Source organism: Urtica dioica, chromosome 4, assembly GCF_054948205.1.
Source record: "Urtica dioica subsp. dioica isolate 48M chromosome 4, U.dioica_male_clone48M_v1_H2, whole genome shotgun sequence".
NCBI classification, from domain to species: Eukaryota; Viridiplantae; Streptophyta; class Magnoliopsida; order Rosales; family Urticaceae; genus Urtica; species Urtica dioica.
The window spans coordinates 413,478-438,933 of NC_142759.1; the positions used below are offsets into that span (position 1 = coordinate 413,478).

Consider the following 25,456-nt stretch of genomic DNA (forward strand, 5'->3'; position numbering starts at 1 on the left):
AAATAAAAGAAAAATTGTAAAAAGTATAGATTACACAAATGTTTTGTGATATTTGTACCCCATGTTATCTTTTAGAATAGAAGAATTGACATTAAGAATTGACAAGAGAGTAGAGTGACATATTTACTAATGACAAAACTGATGATTTTTAGTAGCTTCAGTGGCAAGTCTTATTACAATTCTAGAGTTTGAATTGTATGAGAGAAGAGTAGAGAGAATCGATCGTGTCAATCAGGAAAATGATTGCACAACTGAATATTATTCTGGAATTGATGAATCAAAAACATCACCTCAGCGTTTATATATAAACCTAAAAACAAGAGCAAAACGACACACCGTTTACTCGAAGACTAAAACTACAAACGACAGCTATATACATAAAACTAATTAAACACTGAATAATAATTAACTCTAATACTCCCCCTCAAGATGGACGGTAAATATCCTTGAGGTTCATCTTGGATTGTATGTCACGCAACGCCGGAGAGGGCAACGGCTTGGTGAGAATATCAGCCAGCTGGTGATGAGTTCGAATCGGTAACAACTTAACGGATCCGGACTTGAGATGATCCCGTACGAAGTGTAGGTCAATCTCAATATGTTTTGTCCTCTCGTGAAAAGTTGGATTCGAGGCGATATGAACAGCGGCCTGATTATCACAGTAGATAACTGTTGGAAGGGAGTTATCTATCTTGAAGTCAGACAAGAGTTGTCTAAGCCATATCACTTCACTCATCACAGCAGCCAACGATCTGTACTCAGCTTCGGCAGATGATCTTGAGACAGTGGATTGCTTCTTCGACTTCCAGGAAACCAAAGAATCCCCAAGGAACACGCAATATCCCGTGACTGATCGCCTTGTGTCAAGACATGTCGCCCAATCAGCATCTGAAAAGCCTCGCAGCTGAGTTGAAGAAGAGGAAGGATAGAACAGGCCAAGACCTGGATTCTTCTTTAAATACCTGAGAAGATGATGAACAGCTTGTAAATGAGCTTTCCTAGGGGCTTGCATAAACTGACTAAGAGAATTGACACAATAAGAAATATCTGGTCTAGTAATAGTCAAGTATAAAAGTCTGCCTATCAGACTCCTATAATGAGTTGGATCAGGAAGAAGATCTCCCTCATTTTGTGCCAAAGTATGTCGAGGATTCATTGGTGTTTGGACTGGTTTAGATCCAGCAAAACCATAATCTTCTAAGATCTGAATTGTATATTGCCTTTGATTAAGCACAATCCCTGCAGAAGAGCGAGCAATTTCCAAACCTAAGAAATATTTCAAACTGCCTAAGTCTTTTAGTCTGAAGCAAGTATGTAAAAAACTTTTGACATCATTAATAACATCCTGATTAGGGCCACACACAATGATATCATCAACATAAAGTAATAAGGCAACAAAAGTACTCCCTGATCCTCGAGTGTAGAGTGAATAATCTGCTTTTGATTGTAGAAACCCAGCCTTCAATATAGACTCTGTGAACTTGATATTCCACTGTCTTGATGCCTGTTTTAAGCCATAAATTGACTTGTGAAGTTTGCATACTAATTTCCCAGAATGGACATTAGACTCCCCCTGAGGCTCATATCCTGGTGGCAAGTCCATGTACACCTCTTCATAAAGGTCTCCATTCAAGAATGCATTGCTAATATCCAGCTGAGCTAAAATCCATCCCTGAGAAGATGCAAGACTCAATAAAAATTTCACAGTAACTAATTTTGCCACAGGTGAAAAAGTGTCAAGAAAATCAACTCCCTCTTTTTGGTTATATCCTTTGGCAACCAAACGAGCTTTTCTTCTAGCTAATGAACCATCTGAATGCAATTTGTTAGTGAAAATCCATCTACAACCTATAGGTTTCTTATGAACAGGTAGAGGTACAATGGACCAAGTATGTGTTTGATGCATGGCATCAATCTCCTCTGCCATTGCATCTCTCCAATGTGCTTCTTTGACAGCTTGGTGATAGAATTGTGGAGTGGATAGATTTCCCACTGATAAGGCAAAATGTCTAAAAGAACTAGATAGATGGTCATAAGATACTACATTAGAAAGAGCATGTTTAGTTGTGTGGATATCACCTGATTTACCAACTGTGTAGCACTCATAATCATGTAGATATGAGGGTTTGGTGATACGTCTTGATGACTTCCTTGGTGAAGGTTGGACAGTGATTCCAATATCTGATTCTATTTGAGGTAGTACATCAGGTTGTTGAGAGTCAGTAGAAGGTATTTGCACTTCTGGCTGCAGATTTTCAACACCTGAGCTATAATCAGGAAACACATTAGGAAGTACAATGTCATGAAAGGGATCAGGATAGAGAGTAGACTTGTGCATATCCATGAATGGAAAAAAAATTTCATGAAAAACGACATCTCTGGAAATGAAAATGTCATGAGATCTTAAATCAAGCAACTTATATCCTTTGATGCCTGGTGGATAACCAATGAAAACACATTTTCTAGCTCTTGGTTGAAACTTTGTTCTGTGAGACTTGAGCGTAGAGGCAAAGCAAAGACAACCAAAAGTCCGCAGTGCTTCATAGTCGACCTGTTTTTCATATAGAACCTCATATGGAGAAGAGTTAGATAAAATGGGAGAAGGTGTTCTATTGATAAGAAAAATAGCAGTCAATACACAGTCTGACCAAAAAGTAATGGGAACATGAGATTGGAAATACAAAGATCTGGCTACATTGAGAATGTGTTGATGTTTACGCTCCACAACTGAATTTTGTTGTGGAGTCTCAACACAAGAAAATTGGTGTAAGATACCATGTTTTGAGAAATAATCAAGAAAGGTGAGTTCCTTGGCATTGTCAGAACGAAAGCTTTTAATGCTGCAAGAAAACTGATTAGTTACATAAGAACAAAACTTGGGAATCAAGGAATGGACATCTGATTTATTATTCATCAAAAAGATCCAACAAAACCTACTACAATCATCAACCAAGGTAAAAAAGAAACGATGACCATTGCGTGAAGGAACAGAATGAGGCCCCCAAATATCACAATGTATCAAATCAAAATTCTTTAAAGACCTATGACTGGTTGAAGGAAAAGGTAACCGTCGTTGTTTTGCTAAAGGACAAATACAACAAGGCTTATCTGTGTCATGAGATGATTGATATGAAAGTCTTGTCTTCAAAAGGGCTAATCTACTAGATGATAGATGTCCTAGACGTTGATGCCAGAGATGTGCTGAGACAGGGTTGATGTATGCTGAATTGCTCTGAGTCAGCACATATAACCCTTCTCGTTGATTACCCCTGCCAATCGTCTTCAAACTCATTGTGTCCTGTATAGAGAAAGAGTTACCAAAAAAAGAGACCTTTATATGTGGCTCTTTGGTGAGTGCACTGACAGATATTAAGTTGAATTTAAAACCAGGAACAAATAACACATCAGTAAGCAACCAATCAGCATTTATTCTAATGTCACCATAGAAGAAAACAGGGATAACAGTATGGTTTGGCAATGTGACTGATGAATTGTGCAAAGGTTTTAGACTAAGGAAAAAATTCTTATTGGCACAAATATGTTTTGATGCTCCTGAGTCTAAAAGCCAAAAATCACTTGCACAATTAGAGTCAACAGTAAAATTTGCCAAACCAATGAAACCTGTGTTGTATGTGGTCAGGTTGACGTCATTGGTGCCTGTTGGAGCAGTGAGAGGAGTGGTGTTGGTGAACTGGTTGCTGAGCATGTGTATCAGTTGATGGATCTGATCAGGTGTGAAGGAAGTTGTGGTGTTGACTCCACTGCCATGGTCATTGAAAGGATTGTTGGCCGATGATCCTCCTTCCGTGGTGTTTGCCTGACTCTTGATTCTTGATGTGTTATAACCCGGTGGATATCCATGGATCTTGTAGCATTTGTCCACAGTGTGCCCGATCATCTTGCAATGAGTGCAAACAGGTCGATCTTTGGAGTTCTTGTTCGAATTCTTGTTGAGATTCTTCTTTTGATCGTCTCGCACAGCCATTGCAAGAGAGTTGTTCTGATCAGTGTTGCCAAGAACATCCACGCCAACTGATCGCTGCTTTTCCTCTTGAGAAACCAAGGCATAAACCTTGTTTATCGGGGGAAGAGGATCCATAAGAAGGACTTGTCCGCGAGCATGAGTATAGGCTTCATTTAGTCCCATCAGGAATTGCATGACATATTCAGACTGGATGAACTGATTGAGATCCTTTTTCTTGCCGCACGAACACTTACAAGAGCATTCTGGTCGAAAACTGCTCAATTCTTCATACAGCGACTTCAATTTGGTGAAGTAGACTCCGATCGACTTGTTGTCTTGAGTGAGGTTGACAAAATCCCTACGAAGCTGAAAGATCCGAGGTCCATTGCTCTGTTGGAACCGTTCTTCTAGGTCATCCCAAATCTCTTTCGCTGAATCAGCAAAAATTACGCTCGCCGAGATTTCTTTGGTGACGGAGTTGAGGAGCCAAGAAATCACAATGTTATTGCCTCGCTTCCAGAGATTCAGCTGTGGTAGATCATCTGTGGATGGTTTTTCAATCGATCCATCAATAAATCCCCATTTGTTCTTCACAGACAGAGCGATCTTCATGGATCGTGACCAAGAGAGGTAGTTGTCGCCGTTGAGGAGCTGAGAGACCAGAGATGTTCCTGGAGTGTCTGAATTTCCAAGATAGTAAGGATCCATTTGATCTTCAAGATTTGAGCGCCGCCGTGTTCCTTCGCCAGATCTTGAAATTGAGCTCTCCATCGATGTTTCTTCAGGAACCGCCATGAATGAATGGGAAAAGAACCAGAGAGTGCGATCGAGAAAAGGAGAGAGGAAGAGAAACCCTAGAAAGGAAGAAGAGAAAATTCAGAGTGCTCTGATACCATATTACAATTCTAGAGTTTGAATTGTATGAGAGAAGAGTAGAGAGAATCGATCGTGTCAATCAGGAAAATGATTGCACAACTGAATATTATTCTGGAATTGATGAATCAAAAACATCACCTCAGCGTTTATATATAAACCTAAAAACAAGAGCAAAACGACACACCGTTTACTCGAAGACTAAAACTACAAACGACAGCTATATACATAAAACTAATTAAACACTGAATAATAATTAACTCTAATAAGTCTCGATCTGTAAGCAATAGTCCAAAGAGGTTTAGTAGCACCATTAATCGAATCTAATATAAATTTGGAATCAGTTTCAATTATCTCAATATCTTTCCAAATATCTGTAAGATGAAAAATGCTGAACTAAAGGCTTTCAAACTCAGTTTCAAGATTGGACGAAGCATTAACACTATCAACAAAGCTTGTAACAACAGTACTTTTATTATCACGAACATAAAAGGTAAGATATAGAATATTATTCATTAAGTTATCTTTTAAACTGTACGGTTTGTGGTCCTTGGTTATTGCGTATAATAGACCGATATTAATGTTGCTTTTGAAAATCGAATCATGTTCAAAAACATATTTTCCAGGAAATTACTTATCTTGGGATCGATACAGCTGTACGCGTGTTGATGCCTTGTAAGGCAAACTGTACTAAACTTTCTACTTATGATATTTTGTAATAAATGGCTAACTAACTCACACCCAATATTATTGACTCTATATCAATTTTCTTTTCCTTTTTTGCATTTGTTATTTCAAGAATGTGGACGTAAAACCCCGTGACCTACTTATTGAGAGATTGGATATTCCCATATATTTTTTAGGGTGTTGGAAATTTCCTTACTCTAGGATCATTTTTCAAATTTAGATTTTTTTTTAGAAACAGATATATAAAAGATAATGTATCGTTAAAAAATGCGGACTCTACCAATGATAAAAAAAATCCACAACTCAAATGAATTAATTGTCATAAAAAAGTAAAATATTTATAAAAAAATTATTGACCATTCAAACTGGCCCACCCATAGACAAATAGACAGAAAATTAAATACATGAGATAAACAAGATCCAAATTTGATACAATATTTTTATTTTATTTTTTATTTTACCATGGACTGTTATCTTTTGCATCTGAGTGATAAAGTGGATAGACAATCTCCTTCAAAGTCCACAAAATATTGAGACGAAGGGCATCATCTGCTTCTTTGAAAGAGAATTGTTTTGAAAGTGCCGAAACTGTCGTAACAAATCATGTGAAAATTTAGTGCTTTCATATTGATACAATTCGAATAATATGTTATTAATAGATATACATAATTAGTTATAATATGCACTTAAAATATGCAAATATTGAATTAAGCCATATGAAAAACATTTATATATATATATATATATATATATATATATATTTATATATATCATATAAAAAAGGTTTAGTTATATCTTTATTTCATATTTTTCTTTTACATATATGTTTATTCTCTTGCAGATAAAATTATTAGAAAGTCGCCAAAATTTATTATAAAGAAAATGACATAAAACTATATATAAATGCTATAGAAAGTACAAACGACGTCACTTACTACTATAAATATGTTGTAAATAATAATGATAATAATCTCAGTCATGGAGAATATAGAGCTGTTCAGCATCATGGATTTCACATTTTCCTTCCAAAAAAAAAAAAAAAAAAAGCAACAGGCATTCCACAATTAATGCCCATTAAATGTCAATATATTCCATCTTAGAATTCTTTCTTCGTCATTTGAATATTCCGTGCACAGTTTGAATTTGCTTATGAGATATATATGGTCAAATTAAAATGGTCCATATGAAAGATATGGTTCAGAAATCTAAAGATTTTGTTTTAGTTCGATCTCTTAAGCATTATAATCTTCCAAGGAATATGTTCAAATAATGCCAATAGCTTAAGATAAAGTTTGTGAATAAATAATAGGGTATACATTATAAACACACACAAACACAACAATTTCATGCAAGTACGTAAGTAAATTTCACTAGATTTTGTCACGTTTAATTTATAGTCCGTCAAAGGAAATTCTTTTTTCTAAACCGTGTTAATTTGATTCGCAATCAAAGAAGATCATAATGTATCGTGATATAATTAATTATTAGTTACAATTTTTTTTTTGTGTGAGCCTAAACCTAGCTAAACTAGTTCATTATTGCATGTCATATTCTATAATCGATTACAAACACTCTTTTTCTCTCTCTTGGAAAAATATACTACGAATTAAACTTGTGATCCAGAATCAGACAATAAAAACTATACGCGGTTTCTGTAGTTTGATTTGTTTGACTGGTGTTATATTGTTCACTATTTCTTTCACTATTATAATACAAAAATAAATAAATAAATAAACTAAGCAAACAAAATTTATATAGAAAATGTGTATGCTTATTAACTAACATTTATGATGGGTCTTTCAAAACCAGACCATACCCACTAATTTTTTATTTTTTTTAAAGCATACTCTATCCATGGGTCTGGGTAAAAGTCTTGAGGGTAGATGATAACTCATGGGTATTTTTTTTACCCATTTAATATTTGATTTATTTATAAAAAAAAAAAAAAAAAAAAATCTACAAAAAAAATTAAATAAAAATAAATAAATCTAAAAAAATACTTAAAGTAATAAATGCGTACACTAAAATTTGCTTAGAATTTATCAATATATTAATAATTTCAAGCGGGTAGGGTATATTAGAGTACTGGGTTACGAGTAGGATTTTGCTGATACGTGAGTACCTGGATAAAATTATCATCCATATATGAAACTAATTGATTAATAAAATATCCAAAGTTCTAAGTTTTCAACAAAATATTTAAAATTATATGGTCAATTTTTTTTTTTACTGTGATTGTATTTTTTGTTCATTTATATAAGAAATTTATCTTTTTCAAAAATATTAATCGAAGAATCAAACAATTATTAAAAACTGATACTTGAACATTTTAACTATTTTATTAATTTTAATTTATTTTTTACTGTTTTGAAAATCTATTCATTACAGTTAACTATTCAGCTAAACACACCTAATATAATAGTCGTAACGTATTATTTATGACGAATAATCAACTTCTACCGATCATCTACTCAAAGGGTTGGCAATAAAAAAATATTGACATTATGCGGAATTTTTTCGTATTATATATCGAGGTTTAATAGCTTTTTATTGTGGTCCATTAATATTATATGTGACCAAGCCGTTAAATTCTTTGCATGCATTTGTCGTTTTCCTCATTTTTTGTTGAAAACGCATAGTGAACATAATGATGACATTATATGAGGGATATGGCAAACACTTGGACCCCATGCAAATCCCTTTGCTTTTCATTTCTTTTCCTTTCTCTTTTCTTTTTTCATTAGATTCCTAGAATTATATAAATATTAATACGTGATCTCATATAATCTATTCCAGATTTTCCTTGAATTTGCCAGGCGATGTCGCATACAAGATTTCATTGCATATTTTATAGAGATATTACACAATTATTATGGAGAAACATGGTACGGTTTTGACAGGTGTAATTTTAAATTATTGGAATAACGGTGAAAAAACAAGACTAGATAATTAACTATCATTATTGAAGTATCTGATGAGGCCAATCAAAAGATTCATCTTGATGGAGCGTTTCGATAAACCCTTGCGCATGAATGAATTTCGAAAGACCGTAATTTTTACTCTGATATCGACATCCCTTCCCAAATTGACATAAAGAGGCAATAAAAATTTATCGAGAGTTGTCATTTCGTTACTTTATGTTTTTCTTAAGGGTTTTTGCACATTTTATTCAAGTTTTTTTTTTTTTTTTTTGGTAAGGCTCTCAGAAATTATTATCCCACATCTATTTTCCCAAAATTTACATTCGTTTCGATATTGATACCTTAAATCTGGTATTTGTGAGTAATCAATTCACAGGGAGCCAAAAAGGCGGATCATATTTTTCTTCTTGTGCAATTCTATTTTGGCATGGTCGTTAGAGAAATGAGCATATATTCGTGCAGCGTTTAGGACAATATATTTCATAATTTATTATTTTTTATAAGTGTAATTAGTCTCTAGAATATATTTATCTTTGTTATCTTATTAACTAATTCAGTGAGCAAAGTGATCCTCAATTTATTGATTTTGTAACATTTTAGTCATTTTCATAGATAAAAAAAAAAATTAAACAACATTAAACATATTAAATCTATAATGTAAAATTGTTGTAACTTTTACTTACTGCATGTATGGCTAGATTATAATTAATTAAGCTTATAAAATTAGCAAGTTATTTGAGGTGGAATATATGTGATAATTATTTTTTTTAGGTGGTACATTAAAAAAGTAAATATCTTTTGTAAAAAAGGACTAAAATACTACAAACTAGAAAATTGGATGACTATTGTTCTCCTAAAAATAGTTTAGCAACTAAACTTCCATAAACGTGATAATTCCAGAACTAGTTATGCGCTGATTATTTAAGAGACATTTTATAACCAAATGTTATCTTTTCAGCGTGAGATGAAATAAAACATAAATAACACGTTATAGAAAGTCGCTTTTTTTTGGAGCATTCTGAAAATAAAGTCGTCTTTGTAAAAAATCAAGATCTATCGATGGAAGTAAGATTTTCTGTAATAATTGTCTCCAACCAAAATATTTTCATGATAATTGATGACACTATAGACCGAACCGATCAAATTACAATAAACTGTGGTCCAGATACATCCTCTTAACCAGTATTTCAAAACAATATGATGTCCAAGATTTTCTCTGTACATGTGAATTGAATGGTTCATTATTGGTTCTATTAGTTTCTTGTATTATTTCATTTCATACACGAAAATGGAACGAAATGATTCATTCAAGATACGTCTCTCAGCTTTGTGGCGTCCCTATTTATACGTAAAGTTCCTTTCAAATAAGATCTCTCTCACAGCTTTCAACGATTTTCGTCGGGAAAAAAATAATATGAATGATTTGCTTTTGATAAGGATATGAGAAAGATTACAACTTGATTTTGTGGTGAAAGTTCTCATTGGTTATTATTAATAGTATATTTTGGAAATATATATCGGACATATGATAACGAATATTCTTGGCTGAGATTTCGTTCATTACACATGCACTATTCTCTTTGATTTGAAATAATGAAACAAGGACGTAGTAATACTACAACACCTATTGCTAGATTTTATTAAATCTAATTTAGAAATACAATTTTTTATATATATATATATATATATATATATATATATGCAAATAGTAACTCAACTTGATTTTTTTAGAGAGACTAAACTAACTATATATTTCTCTGGAAAAAATAAAAACGTAGGCATCATTGATGCTTAAATATATAAATATAAGCTTGATCGGTCTCATTTTATTATGAAAAGAGTGTGTTTAGGATACAAAATGTGATGTATATGTTTTGATTTCTGTTTTAATCACTGTGGGTTTATTGAACGAGCCAAATGAATTATTTATGTTTCTTTTATCGGAAATATATACAAAATAAGCGAGCACCTGAATTTAGTGTTAGATCCATTTCGACCTAAGCTCGTATGGTGTTTAATATGTTATTCACAAAAAAAATGTTGTATATGTGAGGATAGGAAGTGACAATTTATGCATAGTTCAAGCTGGCTGGCTTGATCAAGAATGACTGCTTACTCATGGCCTTAATTGATTTTTTCCGGTGTTAAAATTCCACCATATGATAGAAATTTCATACTATAGACCTAATAATCAATGAAATATCAAAAATTAATGAACTTCTTATTTAAAAAACAAAATATATGAAATTGTATTTTTGACAAATTTTGAACAAAAATGCCTTTAAAGTACTTAAACCTTAAAATGGTTACGATTACCTAATTAGAATTTGTTTTTTTCCTTTTTTTCGATAAGTTCCGATGATAAACATTGTTTAAATAGTCTCAAAGGCATTTTTTTCAAATATATGACAAGTTTCCGATTTCAGATATTTTCTAAATAATATGTCTATATCTACAATATAAAATTTTCATATATAACATACATAATTTAGAAGAAAAGAAAAGATTAATTATTGTATGTACTGTGTGTAATGTATGTGTTTGTGTGTGTGTGTATATATATATGAATTATTGATATGAAAGTCATATATATCCACAAGATTTGTGGCGTAGTATGGTGTGTAATATATGTATATGTGTTGGAAAAAATCTTTGGACAAGGTGGTACCATGTGTAATACTAAATATAAACGTTGTCCCTTTTATAAAGGTTTTTTTTTTTAATCGGACCCTTTTATCAAGTTGAGTGAAAGGGGACTTATTGTTTGCGAACGTACTCTAGTCTCCACTTTACTTTTCTACTTGAATTTTACCTTGTTAATTTATCGAAAGTAAAAGAATAAAAGTAGGATACTTACTTTCATTTATTCTTGATATATACGCAAAAAAAAAAAACTTTTTTCTATTTACAATTCTCACAAAAGAAGTTACTCAAAATGTGGATAAATAGATCATTATTTTTTCTATGGTTAACTAAACATATAGATAACATTTAACAATAAAATCCACAAAAAAGAGAATTCATCCTCATTCGAGATGCTCGAAGGCGCTTAGCTCCCCCTCGCTCCTCCGCCCGCCGACTCCTCCGTTGCTCCAGAATATTTGGCGAACTCAGATGAGTTGATATCAATAGCGACTCATTACTTCGATGAAATATTTCTTTGAACAGAAGAAGATTGTGTAAACACTTGCTCGAAATCTCACTTATCATATTCCATTGTGGAAGATACAATTTTTTTTTTATGAAAAATTTGTCATAATATATTTAATCCATGCATAACATCATGAAAAATAGATACAATTTTTTGTTGCTACTTAGTATCGGCAATAGGCCTGGAAAATATCTAAAAATATCAAATTTAGATATTTGTATCTTGTCGAAGTAAAAAACCATGGCATGTATGATTGCAATATATTTCATTTTTATAGAGTTGAAAAGGCACCATCTCGTTGAAAGTTTTTATACATCTGCCATTTCTTAAAGTATTTCTTTAGACAAAGATCCCGTTTTTTTTTCTCTTTTTTCGGATGGTAAATATTTATCAGAAGATAGATTGTGAATCAACTCGTGTATGAATTGAAATTGAGATACTGATGCAAGTTCTTAATTTCAGAATCAGACAGATTCATATTTGAAAGAGGTCGACAATAAGTTCTTTCAAAATTTAATATTTGTCCCTCTGTTAAAAGTGTTCCAAAAATCTCTGCGGTCGAGTAAATAACTGTACGAACGAATGGATCGAACCGAATTAGAAAATGGAAAGATTTGTACAAGTTATACATTTCGTCACTCTTTTGTGGAAAATCGTGAAGTATGAATTTGTTAGATATTTGTAACTCGATTGATAAGAAAATCTTTATAAAAAAATGCATTTTTTTTATTGTCGCGAAAATAAATTATTATATATATATAATTAAGTTGACCAGTTTGATATATGTTGAAGTCCAAGTCTACTCAAATAGTGTTCAACATAATTGTCTATTTAGAATCTTGGTAATTATACTGCAATCTTGAATTATATGTTGTCTAGATTTATGTTGTCTAGATTTAGAATCTTCTATCTAGAACGAGTCAATCAAACATATAAAACAAAATCCAATTAGACATTAACATGTGCGAATGGTCAGTCATTGACAAAACTAATTTTCTTCGGTTCAGCATATTATTAATACGCGATAAAACCTGTACGCTCACATTTAAACATGTTATCAATGAATAAATTTATAATAGTGTTTTCAAGAAGGAAAAAAAAACAGATTAGGTATCACTACACTGTATAATTATGTCGTGTTTCTTAAAGTTCATTTAATGATTTCCTAAAAAAAAAAAAAAAAAAAAAACTGACTAGTGGTTGGTTGAAAATTTATTTTGAAGTTAATTATATCTTTATTTTATTTTAATCCCGTTGATGTGTCATAAACAGTGTAGATATATGTTAAGTATCTAGGAGCTAGTCAAAGTATGGGTTAAATATATGAAGTGAAAATAATTTCCCAAGACACAAGGGAAATCACCAGACTTTACTAGAGAGAAATCAGCAAATTGTCAAGCGAAAATATATGCATGAGATACGCATTGAAAAAAGGGTTGACAAAAAATCTAGCTAGGATTTTTAGAAGATAAATATCGAAAATGAAACAAGATAGTGTACAGTGTCTCTGTATCCGATTCATAAGTACATGCTATATGGGTAGATCTTATGGATTAGACAGAATCTTAAAAAAAAAAAAAAAAAAAAAAAAAAAAAAAAAAAAAAAAAAAACTAATAACATTCATTTCTCTTCCATTGATGAGCCCATGAAAGGCCTAATCTGATAGACTGACTGATTGACATTTCATGTCCATAAATTCCACTACACTCAAAGATCCCTCAAAGATAGCAGTAATTTTTACTTTATTTTACTTATTTATTTATTTTTATTCCATTTAGTCTAGCTGGGATTGCTAAATTTTCCATGCATGCATAGATATGGGGTTTTCTGTGTTTGTTTCTTCCGTGTAGTAACTCAAAATGAGGACAAAATTAAATACAACTATAAATAATCTCGAAGCATAATTTTTTATTGAGGAAAAGACGACATAATAATTTTTTTGAAAATATATATTTAAATATTTTTTTCACTATAAAAATATCTAATGTTAAGTTTTAGTTGCATTGTAAAAAAATGGACAGTGTAGCAAAATATCCAAAATGAAACTATGAAATTTGTTTCTAGCCTACGTTTCACAATTTTTAGGAAAATAGTCAACAAGTTTATGTGGCAATAATTAAGGTCTGATTTGCCTTTATTTATTAACAAATTAGTCATTTTCTCTCTCATATTTTTTTCCTACATTTTTTTTTTTACATAAAAACTTCAAAAAACCATATCTATCTCATATGAACTCGAAATTGAGTTATTCCAAATCTTACGTATTCACGACGCCGAGATCGATCTTCAAAAATAAATCCATTGTGTTTGATGAAAAATCATATTTAATATCATAGATGTAGAAAAATCACGTTACTACCTTAAATATGAAAATAACTGAAAATTTTTGAAATTATAAAAAAAAAATGGAAACGTAAATATGATGCATTAAATATTATTTTTCATCAAACACAATGTCTATTTTTGAAGATCTCGACGCCACGAATTTGTAGGATCTGAAATCACTCAATTTCGAGTAAATATGAGAAAAATACGAATTTTTGAAGTTTTGATGCAAAAAAAATTATTTGAAAAAAAACAGTTGAGAGAAAGTGACGAATTTATTAATAAATAAGGGCAAATCATACCTTAATTATTGCCACGTAAGCGATTTGGCTATATCCCTAAAAATTGTTCAAACGTAGGCTAGATCCAAAATCACATGTTTAAAGTGGTCTAGTTAGTTACAAATCTCTAAAATAATCAGTTAAATTTGATAAAAAATACACGTGACGATCTCAAATTAAACGCGATTTAATATTTTTCTTCTTTAAATTAATCAAACAATAACAATATCATTTTTATAACAAAAAATATTAATTAAAAAAACTTTAATATCATAATCAAGCATTAATGATATTATTTAAAATGTTACTAATATTAAAAAATTAATTAAGCATTTTTCTAAAGTTGATATTATTAATGTATGATTATTTTTAGAATATTAATTCATTTTAAATAAATTTTTTTATTAATAAAATTAATTAATTAAGTATAGGCTAATACTTGAAATCTGTAAAGTTCACGGACGTGGAGTAGAAATAAGCCACTAATTCTGAAATTATCGATAATAACAAACAAAAATCATTTACATTTTTTCAGGGTTTTAGATTTAATTTATAGTTTAAACTAAGAACGTAATAATTTATTTCCTATTGAAGGAGTAACTTAACACTGATTAAACAGTTCATGTAATTATTTGCTCCTGAAATACGCGATGATTATATCATATATAAACGTTTGTGGCCAATAAAAAGCGATATATATACATATATATATATATATATATATATAATATAATATAATATACTGTGCCTTTTGGCGACAAAATCTGAACTATCACTGTGCAGCTTGATCTAACACTATCCTCCTAAACACATGAAAGTGATCAAACCATGCCCACAACAAGTACTTCTCTGTTTCAGTCCATTTTTAGAAATATTATTTTGTCCTTTTTCTCTATTTGTTGGCACCTTATCTGTGGTATATTCGTAACACATACAAGCAAGCCAGCAAATAATTTTCGTTTTTTTTTCAAAAGCATTTATGTTTACATATCTCCAAAATCACATTGCGTGACCTATATCCAAGTCGATCTACTATCGTACTATTTTAGAATGCCCTTCAATATTCCTTATTAAATAAAAACAAAATAAGTAAGGAAGATTTATCCTTCGCTTCGTTGGGATCGGATTGGAGAGTTGAAGAAACGAATATAAATAAATTGAATTATTACTTGGTAATTAGAGACTCTTTCCCAAAGACAAAGAGGGAGTGAATTGTTAGAGAGAGTTCCATTTTTGTTTTGAGAGCCTATAATACATATAAAATGAACTATTTTAAACACTAAGTTAACTAACCAGCTACGGAATAATTGTTGTTTATTGTGATAACAGTTAACCCTATCACAATGCACATATCATAAAATAATAATCCAAGTTGGTCTCTAAAATAATTTCTTTATTTGTAAAACGTCAAAGTTTTATAAGTGATATATTACGTACATAATCAGCCATAACTGTGGTAATATATAAATTAAATAAAAATGGTGATAATGTTAGGCTATGTATTAATATATCTTTGGACCACGAGATCTAGGCTTCTTTACTTTGATCCCTATGAAGATCTCCAATATCTAATATTTAGTCCCCACCCCCATATGTTTTCTCTCTCTCTCTCTCTCTCTCTCTCTCTCTCTCTCTCTCTCTCTCTCTCTCTCTCTCTCTCTCTCTCTCTCTCTCTCTCTCTCTCTCTCTCTCTCTCTCTCTCTCTCTCTCTCTCTCTCTCTCTCTTCATGTATCACTTCATGGTGTGGATGTACGTTTACGACCATATATGTACATCCACACCAAAATTTTGATTATGCATAGTACAGTTTCAGTGAAATTATTCAAGTTGGACTGTTGGAGAGAGGAAACTTCCTCTCTCTCTCTCTCTCTCTCTCTCTCTCTCTCTCTCTCCCTCTCTCTCTCTCTCTCTCTCTCTCTCTCTCTCTCTCTCTCTCTCTCTCTCTCTCTCTCTTCATGTATCACTTCATGGTGTGGATGTACGTTTACGACCATATATGTACATCCACACCAAAATTTTGATTATGCATAGTACAGTTTCAGTGAAATTATTCAAGTTGGACTGTTGGAGAGAGGAAACTTCCTAAATTAGATGATCACTTTCCCCTATTTAACAATTCGGTGAAAAGAATCTCTACTAATTATTATTAAAATTTGTAAAAAAAAACTCTTAATAAACTTTTATAGTTCAAATGGTAGCACTTCACTCTTACTAGTTTCAGGTCGTGGGTTCTGTTGATGAAGAATTAATTGATCTCACCAATCATGAAAAGATCTATTTTAACGATGTAGTTTTATATTTTTATTTGGATCTCAAGATTCATCATATAATAAGAACTATTTTTTTTAAATTTTTTTGTTTGAAAATAAATTGTGTAATATAAACAAGATGCACGATCTAATAGAAATAACAAATAATATTAACAAAAAATTAGGAAAATAACCAACTTAAACGTTTGACATTGCTAAATAGACAACGTTTGATAAATATTAGGTAAATAGTCGTAAATGATGACGTGACCTAATATATGGAGGTGACTATTTATCTAAGATTTACATATGTAAATACATGAAAATGGTTATTTACCTAATATTTACCAAACGTTGACTATTTAACAATGACAAACGTTTAAGTTAACTATTTTCATTATGACAAAATGTACAAGATAATCGAGGTCGGCAACTTGATATCAAAGAGGTCGATCTTCACGTATAAATAATAAAATTCTTATAATGAAATGTGTTTGATTTATAATTCTCTTTGTTTTGACATTTTCGAGAGTACGTGACTAAATAGTCATTTTTATTTCAAGTTTGATGTAGGTGATGATACGAAGACAAAGTCCTGGTCTTTGATGACAACTAATTCTTATGGGTGATCATGCACGTTCGATGATTTAGGTCGACCTAAGTGGGTTGGATCTTTTTAACTGATTTTATTTGGGTATGCCCAAATGAGTGATGAGCCTTAAACGGTATAAATTTTGTCGAGAAGGAATAGCTCTCTCGTCTTCAAAGGAGAGGCCACTTCTACGCGAATACTTTTGAAATCTTTTTACGATACTAATACTAAAATATATAATTTTATTTTATAAAATAAATAACATAATGCCTTTTTTATTTAAAAAAAACATGGATTTTACTTCTAAGATGTCCTAAAACAAAATACAAAGTCAAGCACTATGACATTTTAAATCAAAATGTCAAGAAATTAAATCATGACATAACTTAAAATTCGTGATATCTACAATTTTACGACATTTACTTATTGTCATTAAATGTATAATTGACATTTTCCCTTTAAATGTTACAAAATATTTTATAGTTTCACATTTCAATGAAATTAAATGTCATTAAACATAAGATACATAAACATTAAATCATAATTTCCATTAAATATGTGTCGGCAAAAGTCTTTTTTCTTGTAATGAGGTTCGAGGGCCGGGCTGTCGGGCCCAGCCAAAGCGAAGCCTTGTTTTTATGAGCCTCGGTTGAACTTGGACATTTGGTCAAATTCAAATGATTTTGGTTGAAGTGAGGCCGTCGATTGTTAAACCCACGGATTCAGTCACTATTGAAACAAAATTTATCTTAGATAATTATATATATATATATATATATATATATATATATATATATATATATATATATACATGTATGCTAGAAGAGGAGATAATGATTAAGACCTCAAATTTCGCCTTGTTCATAAGAAAACTAATTAATGTGTTGACTTTTTTAACACAGCGTGGAGGCTAACTATTCTTATAAAATCCACCGGAGTCTCAACTCTCAACTATTATAACCGAGTGGAAACTCAACTTTGGTATTGTTATTTTCTAGCAACAAATCAATCACATGGTCGGAAATATAATGGACGACACATTGATACGGCAAGCAATTCAGTGAACCAACTTTAATAGAAATATATTTCTTAATAATGCCTGTAAAGAATTTAAATTATTATTTTTTTTCCAAAATTCCAATTTTGTCTTTTTATTTTTGTTTGCTTGCATTTTTGCATCACATATATAATACGTAAGTTCGAGTGTTTAGGCATGTGCAAAAGTATGGTTAGTTTTCGTGACGTATGAACGACAAAGGATAAAGGGCAAGTAGAGTAGTACGTCCGAATTTATCTACAAGATGGCTAGCAATTTTTTTTTTTTTGAGGAAGCGTGGTCGGAGCCACGAAATTTCATAAAAACCCTCACGTATGGCGGAGGAAAACCGTGGTTACAAGGATAGGAAAGAAACATAAACCAACGGAAAGAAACAAACAAATGCAAAACAACCAGGCCCTAGGAGGCCATGCGGGACCTCAACTCGCGATCATCGGCCCTAATAGCCTCTTCCGAACAGGGCGGGACTAAACCCAGCCATGTCGAGGACGAGTGATGGTTGACCGCATAGCGCGCTAGGTTATGCGCCGCAACGTTACAAAGACGAGAAATATGCCTAATGCGAAAGCCCTCAAGCTCCCTCACCTCTCTGAAGATGCGGTGCAAGATCGTCCCAAGCTCTGTTGCCGGCGTCACGCCGTCATCGATCATCCTCACCACCCCCAAGCAGTCAGACTGGATCTCCGCTCTCCTGCCACCGACGCTGCGAACTAGCTCTATGCCATGGAGGACAGCATACGCTTCCGCAAGCTGTGGGGAGAACCCCCTAGCCAGGAAAAGCGTCTGCGAGGCGATCACCTCTCCGGTGTGGTCTCGAACTATACAACCGACACCGAAGCCTCCACGGTCGCGAACAAGAGCCGCGTCGACGTTAATCGAGAGGGTCCCGTCCATAGGGGGGGTCCATCTGGGGGTCGTAGTCACCCTCGAGCTCGTCGGAGACTCCCCAACCGTAGCCGCTCTGTACTCCTCGAGGAAGCTCACCGTCCACTGTACTAGCTGAGGCTGGCTCCAAGCAGATCTCCCTGCCAAGACGTTGTTCCTGTGGTTCCAAAGTTCCCAGATAATAGTAAAGAAAAGCGCATGAAAACGAACCTCAAGAACCTCCGTCACCCTGAGGATAACGTCGAAGACGTCGCCATCTCTGAAAGGCGGAAGAATGTGACCGAAGCCCACCTCCTTCCAGACTCTCCTGCTCCACCTGCAGCCCCAAAACGCGTGGAAAACAGTCTCTCTCGCCTCCTGACAAACAGGGCAGCTGTCGTCAGAGGTGATCCTCTTCTTGGCTAAGACTGCTCTAGCCGGAATCTGGCCTAAACAGACTCGCCAACAGAAGAGTTTCACCTTAGGAGGGGCTCTCAGCTGCCAGAACTTCGTCCACCACCTCTCCATCACCGTCGGATCTGAAGAGCTGGCGGCCGGAGTACTGGCTCTCTCCATCGCAACACGGTAGCCGCTCTTGACGGAGTACTCTCCGTTCTCGGTGAAATGCCAGCGAAGCACGTCAGGAATGCCCTCACCACCGCACGGGATGCTCAAGATCGCCTCAGCGTCCTCTGCCCCGAACATCGCAGTGATAAGATCAACGTCCCAACTACCGTCGGGTCTCATAAGCTCAGCCACCCGCATATCGGGGGGAATCCAGGGTGGGTCAATCCAGGAAGCAGGTCTGTCCCTGGGAACCCAACTGTCGCCCATGACCAACACAGACTCCCCGTCCCCGATCCGCCATTAAATGGCTAGCAATTAATTACATATTAAATGGACTTTTCACTACATCAGTAATATATATATATATATATATATATATATATATATATATATATATATATATATTGTGATAAGTTTGGTCTAGTGATTCAAATTTCATGCGCCCTAAAAATCATGCTCCTTTTATAGTTGGAAGATATATTCTCTTTTAAGTTAAAGGTAGCTGTATTAAATCATGTAATTTTAACCAATTGTATCACATGCGTTTGCACTGTTAATATATGATGTAATTTTGACAAATAATATTTATTTTAAAATATATATGTATATATTATATATTATATATAAAATAGAGGAATATGGTACACCACGAAACACTGTTCAATGAAGAGTGTTTAATTATAATTTTTTTTTAAAAAATAAGAGATTGAATCATAAACACAAATGTTGTTCTTTCGTACCGATTTTTTTATTAGGAAAATCAAAATGTTTTAAATAAATTTTAAATAATTTTTTTTTAAACTTAAATATTTATGCACATATCTCTATATACATTGCTCGTATAAATATAATATTATGCGAATGATGCAGGTGATGAAGGACATATTCTTATAATCATATACTAATATACAATTTATTTATGTATAATGTATATATTAGAAAGATTCGACATAGCTCTTCTTCCTATTCTGTTAAATCTTTTGGTCAAAGATTATCTTTTGAATTTTCGTGTGTGGGTTAATATGACAGTTCGACAACAGAGAGAATTCTAAATTCTCGTGCTTTAATAATCACAAAATTCACGTTTGCATGGCATGTTGTTTAATTCTAAACTAGATTTGACGAGTTCTTAATAATTGACTAATGAATTCATTAAGATTTCATTTATTCTAATACTATTTTAGAGATATATTTTTCTTAATGCAATTTTGTTAAAATATTGCATTTGTAGCTTTTAGTAACTCCTAAATTATTTTACCAATAACAGGATATATACCAAAGGTGAGGTATCTTTTAAATGGATTACTGAAAAGTTAGATTATTAACGAGGACACATATCTCTGTCAAATAAAATTAAATAATGGCATTGGGTTAATTTACCCAAACCCATAGATTTAGCATTTAGCAAGTAGATTTTTTATTTTACACCTTTTTCCCTTTAGGGAAACTATATCTTAAATTAGTAGCCTAAAAAAATTAAAGTATGGTCTAGATTCTAATCTCTGCAATTTGAGCTTTAACCAATCACATGTAGCCAAACAAACGTATCCCACACACAACAAAAATCTTGTACAACGAAGAGAAATGTGACTTTGTCTCCTATATAATTGATTTGTCACAATCAAATCCCATAAAAACTCACACCATCGAACGAATATAACCTTCCATTTGCGATGCTTTTGGTTGCTAATTAATATTTACCACCTAACTTTTACCATTGCCCTTCCTCAAAGGATAGGAAGAACAACTAAAATAAAATAACATTGGCCAAAGACTTCCTCTATTGTGTTTCAATGCGATTTGACCGAACTATGCTTTTCTTGACCACAAGATGGATATCCGACTGGTGAGATGTGTCCACGTGTCCCGGAAAATTAGGAAATGAGCGTTGGCAATGGTCCCGCGTGAAAAATGCACTATATATAAAATGAGATCCACGCCCCATTGGAATCTCAAACAAATAAATTAGACGCGTTACACACATTTTTTAATCCTTTTTTGCACCATTAATTCTAGTCTACGAAATGGGTTGAAAAACAAACAAATTATAACCACAAAGCTGGAGAGAGAGAGAGAGAGAGAGAGAGAGAGAGAGAGAGAGAGAGAGAGAGAGAGAGAGGAAGAAAGAAAGAGATGACAGTGATAATTATAAGAAACACATGAAATCCAATCTGTCCTTGCGTATCTTTGAAAAGAGAACACACGATATATACTACGTATTTCGTAGTTGTATATGTTTATATATATATATATATATTTTTTTTGAGGAAACGTGGTCGGAGCCACGGAATAACATAAAAGCCCTCACGTATGGCGGATGAATACCGTGGTTACAAAGATAAGAGTGAAAAAGAAACCAACGGAAAGAAAACAGAAATAAACTCAAACAAGCAAGGCCTAAGAAGCCGCGCGGGACCTCAACTCGCGATCATCGGCTCTAATGGCTATATATAAATGCCACAAATCGATGTTGATTACATAAACAAAACATTACTCTCTCTGTTTCTCTCTCATAGTATATAATATTCATATAATAATATTTTTAGTATAATGCAATGCAATTGTATGGTAATAATGTGGTCATGCAACTTTTTTACTTTTCAACATATACGTGTAAATTACATAACATATTCCATATCCTTTCACCCTTAACATCTCTCTCTCTCTCTCACTCTTTATCTCCAAATGATATAATAAATAATAATAGTGAAAGTGCATAGTAAAACACACCCATGCAACTTTTTTCCAGTTACCCAAATATATTATATATAAACCCACATCCCCTCTCCAGCTTCACAACACAAACACTCTCTTTCTCACTTTCTCTCTCTCTCTCTCTCTCTCTCTCGCTATAAATGGCTGATAGCACTTTGATGCCAACATACTTGACACTAACACTCGCAATAACCCGCTTAATAATCCTAACCCTAGCCAATCCCAAACCTAAACCCTTGATCGAAATCGCAGCAATGACAAAGCTAGGGCACAAAATCCGCACCGACCACGAATCCCTCAGCCTCGCCTCCAAAGACTACGGCCACATGGCCGCCGAAATCCCCGCCGCCGTGCTCTACCCGTCCTCCGCCGCAGACATCGCCGCCGTCATCAGAGCCTCCAACTCCTCGCCGCTCCCCTTCGCCGTCTCGCCACGTGGCAGAGGCCACTCCGTCCGCGGCCAGGCATTGTGCCGCGACGGAGTGGTGGTCAACATGAGGGCGTTGACTTCCGGGGTCACCATCGGCGGCGACGCGGCGTCGGGGTTCTACGCCGACGCCGGCGGGGAGGCTATGTGGTCGGAGGTCCTGAGGGTTTCGGGAGAGAGCGGTTTATCTCCGGTCTCGTGGACGGATTACCTCGATCTCTCCGTCGGAGGAACGCTTTCCAACGCCGGAATCGGCGGCCAAAGTTTCCGGTACGGTCCTCAGATCAGCAACGTCAGAGAGATGGACGTCGTTACTGGTTAGTATATTCAAATATTAGATAATTAATTTAATCGTGTTGTTGATTTGTCTTCAGTTCACACCGTCCTACTCCTAGTCGTACGTAGTAATGGCAATAAATGATAGGTCAACGATTTTGACAAAATGGAAATCTATTTATACTGCGAGTCATGTGATAAGTAAGGTATCTGTGTGTGCATGACTGTGATGATTAAATCGATATAAATTAATTGATGGATATGATATGAGGACAAATAAAACGCACAGAGGACAGAGCATACGTTTTGCGGAGAGAATATAGTCATTTTCGACAGCTTTTTTTTTTTTTTAATAATGTTGGAATGTGCAGTGTGTGGTGGGTCCCATCAGCTTGGTTTTTTAGATACCACTTGTTTCTTCCCTCCTCGCCTTCAGCACTTTTTTTTTTCTTTCTAATTTGTTTGTTCCCTTACAAATCTACAATTATTAATTAAAATATATTTCAGGGAAAGGTGATCTTGTGACTTGTTCCCCACACAAAAACTCGGAGCTGTTTTACGCTGTTCTTGGAGGACTCGGCCAATTCGGAATTATAGTCAGAGCAAGAATTGTTCTCCATCGAGCTCCAAAGAGGGTATATATTATTTTTTATTTTATTTTTCTAGTTATACTCAATTTGCTAATGTCACGTGTGAATCATTGTTAATTTTGTGGTATACAGGTTAAGTGGATACGAATGCTATACAGCGATTTGTTAGAGTTCACGGAAGATCAAGAGCGGCTGATCAAGATCAACGGTCGGAAGGACGCGAACGCTCTTGATTATTTGGAAGGCTCGCTTCTGATGAGCCAAGGATCGCCCAACAACTGGCGCTCCTCTTTCTTTCCACCGTCCGATCACCCAAAGATTATCTCCCAAGTCTCCCAGCACAAAATCATCTACTGCCTCGAAGTAGCGAAAAACTACGATGATGATTCAAAACACACCGTCGATGAGGTATACCATTATGTACTGTATATAATAATCTTGGTTCATGGTTTTTTTTTTTTTTTTTTTTTTTCACAGAAAATGGCGGCATATATATATAATGTTTTTTTTAAAACATACACTTAATTAATTTGATTTTTTTTCATTAAATCGCGTTTAATTTGAGATCGTCACATGTATTTTCGTCAAATTTAACAGATTTTTGTTTTTGGGTCTATTAGGTATATAACCAACTTAAACGTTTGTTTTTACAAAATAGCCAACGTTTCATAAATCTTAGGTAAATAGTCATTGCATTTTATTTACGCAAATTTACCTAAGATTTACGAAACGTTGCTTATTTTGCTAAACCCAAAATATTTAAGCTGGTTATTTTGCTAATTTTTTTATTTTTTTAATAGTGCAACTAAAAGTTAATATTACGTATTTTTTTCCGCGTATAAAAAAGAATAAGTATTGAAGTGTATTATTAATTTAAAAATCCTAGAAAAATATTGACAATAACCTACAACTTTTGTATATTTTTTTTCCTATAGGCAATTGAGAGGTTGCTTTTAGGGCTGAGGTACAACCCGGGATTCAGGTTCGAGAAGGACGTGCTTTACGTCGATTTTCTAGAACGAGTTCGAAGCGGAGAACATAAGCTTCAATCACAAGGGCTATGGGAAGTTCCTCATCCATGGCTTAACCTCTTCATACCGAAAACTAAGGTTAAAGATTTCAACGACGGTGTTCTCAAGGGGATCGTTCTTAAGCGCAACATTACCACCGGACCCGTCCTTCTTTACCCGATGAATCGGAATAAGTAAGTACATATATAACATTAATTAATTTTTTTAAAAATAATTATTTTAATATTATTAACTAATTGTGTTTTTTTTTTTCACAGATGGGATACCAGGACATCGGCAGTTATACCGGAGGAAAATGTGTTCTATGCCGTTGGATTTTTGCACTCGAGCGGTTTCGATGATTGGGAACTATTTGATGAGCAAAATAAGGAGATATTGCAATTTTGTGAAAGTGTTGGCATTGAAGTCACACAATATCTTCCACACCACCAAACTCAGGATGAGTGGAAAAAGCATTTTGGATCGAAGTGGAAAACCTTCAATGAGAGGAAAAATATGTTTGATCCGAAAAAAATACTTTCAAGGGGACAGAGAATTTTTAGCTACCACTAAAAGCAGCGTATCCCCAAGAAGAATATATGTCATTAGAATTAAAAGAATGTATTTTACTTAATATTCCCTTTTATTTTTGTTCTAGTTTCTATTCTCCAAATTTGTGTTGTAGAATATACTATTAAGCTAGATTAAAGTTGTTTAATTATAGATTAAGGGTTTGGTATCATAATGTACAAAAGGTTGAATGCATAAATAGAAGTAATTATTTGGTAGTTATTTATATTATAAAGCATTTCGGGCAAATATCCTTAAACTGTTACGCGAGTGGCATTTTGGTCATTATACTAATTTTATTTTAAAGTAAAAATGATCTTCAAAGCTCAAACCAT

At 33.6% G+C, this 25,456-nt stretch overlaps 2 protein-coding genes across 2 annotated transcripts; one reads left to right on the forward strand and one right to left on the reverse strand.

Moving 5' to 3' along the window:
* Positions 1 to 424: 424 nt before the first annotated feature.
* On the reverse strand, positions 425 to 4,759 carry LOC149398940 (uncharacterized). The gene is made up of 6 exons (XM_089612334.1): positions 3,622 to 4,759; positions 3,268 to 3,298; positions 2,080 to 2,267; positions 1,880 to 1,992; positions 1,455 to 1,672; positions 425 to 1,019 (listed from the first exon to the last, which is right to left on the reverse strand). The coding sequence occupies exons 1-6, from the start codon at positions 4,757 to 4,759 to the stop codon at positions 425 to 427; spliced, it is 2,283 nt and encodes a 760-aa protein (XP_089468460.1).
* Positions 4,760 to 22,332: 17,573 nt separating this feature from the next.
* Positions 22,333 to 25,343, forward strand: CKX3 (cytokinin oxidase 3). The gene is made up of 5 exons (XM_089610702.1): positions 22,333 to 22,992; positions 23,459 to 23,586; positions 23,674 to 23,949; positions 24,477 to 24,745; positions 24,830 to 25,343. The coding sequence occupies exons 1-5, from the start codon at positions 22,389 to 22,391 to the stop codon at positions 25,122 to 25,124; spliced, it is 1,572 nt and encodes a 523-aa protein (XP_089466828.1). The 5' UTR covers positions 22,333 to 22,388; the 3' UTR covers positions 25,125 to 25,343.
* The last annotated feature ends 113 nt before the right edge of the window (positions 25,344 to 25,456 follow it).